Source organism: Stegastes partitus, unplaced genomic scaffold (genome assembly GCF_000690725.1).
Source record: "Stegastes partitus isolate 25-593 unplaced genomic scaffold, Stegastes_partitus-1.0.2 Scaffold1793, whole genome shotgun sequence".
In the NCBI taxonomy this organism is placed as follows: Eukaryota; Metazoa; Chordata; class Actinopteri; family Pomacentridae; genus Stegastes; species Stegastes partitus.
In genome coordinates, this window is record NW_007579524.1 from 11,105 (window position 1) to 12,372 (window position 1,268).

The 1,268-nt window shown below is 46.5% G+C and overlaps 1 protein-coding gene across 2 annotated transcripts in view; it reads left to right on the plus strand.

The window, feature by feature from the left end:
• Window positions 1–1,268, plus strand: part of LOC103372622 (zinc finger protein 37-like) — a 17,143-nt gene that overhangs the window by 10,973 nt on the left and 4,902 nt on the right. The window contains exon 1 of one of the 2 annotated variants that reach the window (XM_008302306.1): window positions 175–415. The exons of the other annotated variant lie outside the window; for it this stretch is intronic. Coding sequence (XP_008300528.1) covers window positions 232–415 — 184 coding nt within the window. The 5' untranslated portion in view covers window positions 175–231. Of the gene's footprint in view, window positions 1–174; window positions 416–1,268 lie in introns of those variants that run through there. 2 annotated transcript variants of the gene reach the window in all.

Genomic DNA, 1,268 nt, shown 5'->3' on the forward strand with positions numbered 1-1,268 from the left:
GGTATGAACACACCTGAGGACGACTGTACCTATTCCAGTCTGGTGTGAACGTGCTTCGTGTTTCCTCTCCAAGTTGCGCACGCCGGGACAGTAGGTGGCTGTATGCGCCAGCAGCAGCTGCGTGTCTCCGCTCGAACAGAGTTTGCGGAAGTAAACAGAAACGTGTGAAGCCAACTCCTGTCACTTCAGGGAGGATTTTTAATTCTTAGCATTTAGTTTCAGTCGCTCAGTATGAATCCAGCCATGTATCCGGTCCAGAGTGTGCGTAAGTTCGTCTGTGATCGGCTCACTGTGGCCGCTCAGGAGATCCTGGGAGCCTTCGAGAAGAGGGTCGAAGGCTACGAGGCAGAAATCGCTCGTCAGCGCAGACTTCTGGAAACAGCGTTTCTACCTGAAGTGAAGTTGCACCGCTCAGGTTGGTCCCATCACAGAGTTCTTGTGCGTAAAAAGGCGCAGGAACGGCTCCGTGTGCGCTGCGCTGTTGGCTGCGTTCCGCCTCTTTGCAGACAAGCCGGTCAGACAGGTGTCCAGAGTGACTTAGCTTCCATGTGTAGTTACAGTGAACCTGCGAGCACAAATGCTCACTTGTAACCAAAGATGAACACGTTACTGATGCTGTACCTCCTGCAGAGATCAGCAGCTGCTGGCAGGTCTTCAGCTCTCATGTCCAGAACCACGCTCAAGTTCCGAGTCACAGCTTCTGATCTCAGACTGAAGTTCAGGGAAAACTCAACCCTCCTGTTGTCTTTGGGGTTAATGATTGACTTTTTTTCTCCAGTTTTATTTAAAGGGCTTTTTGCACTTAAACGTGGGGAACAGTTTTAATTCTGATCATTTTCTGGAGGTTTAAATTTTTGGGGTCCAAAAGATGTCAGTAAATTTGAAGGTAATCGGAGGATTAAGGGAAACTTCACTTACAACACTGAGCGACCGATTCTCTGTTTTGTCCCCAAACATTTAATGACTCATTTAATTCTGTAAAACCTTTGACATCTTGGGTAACAGGTCACTTTTAAATCTTTGACTCCTTTATTCTATGTGTGAAAGTGTAAAAGAGGAGCTTTCTCTGCTTTTTTTCAGACCACAATAAAAACCACGTCCTTTAGACGAGTCAAAGCCCGACTAGATCGTCCAATAAAGGCTAAAGACACTTTAAAATGCAGTCTTTGGTTTGTGAAGCTTTTATTCTGTTTGTTAAAATGCAAATTAGGCCGATTTCAAGACCAGGTTCAGATGAAAAGCCAGCGTATACGGACCCGTCAGGTCTG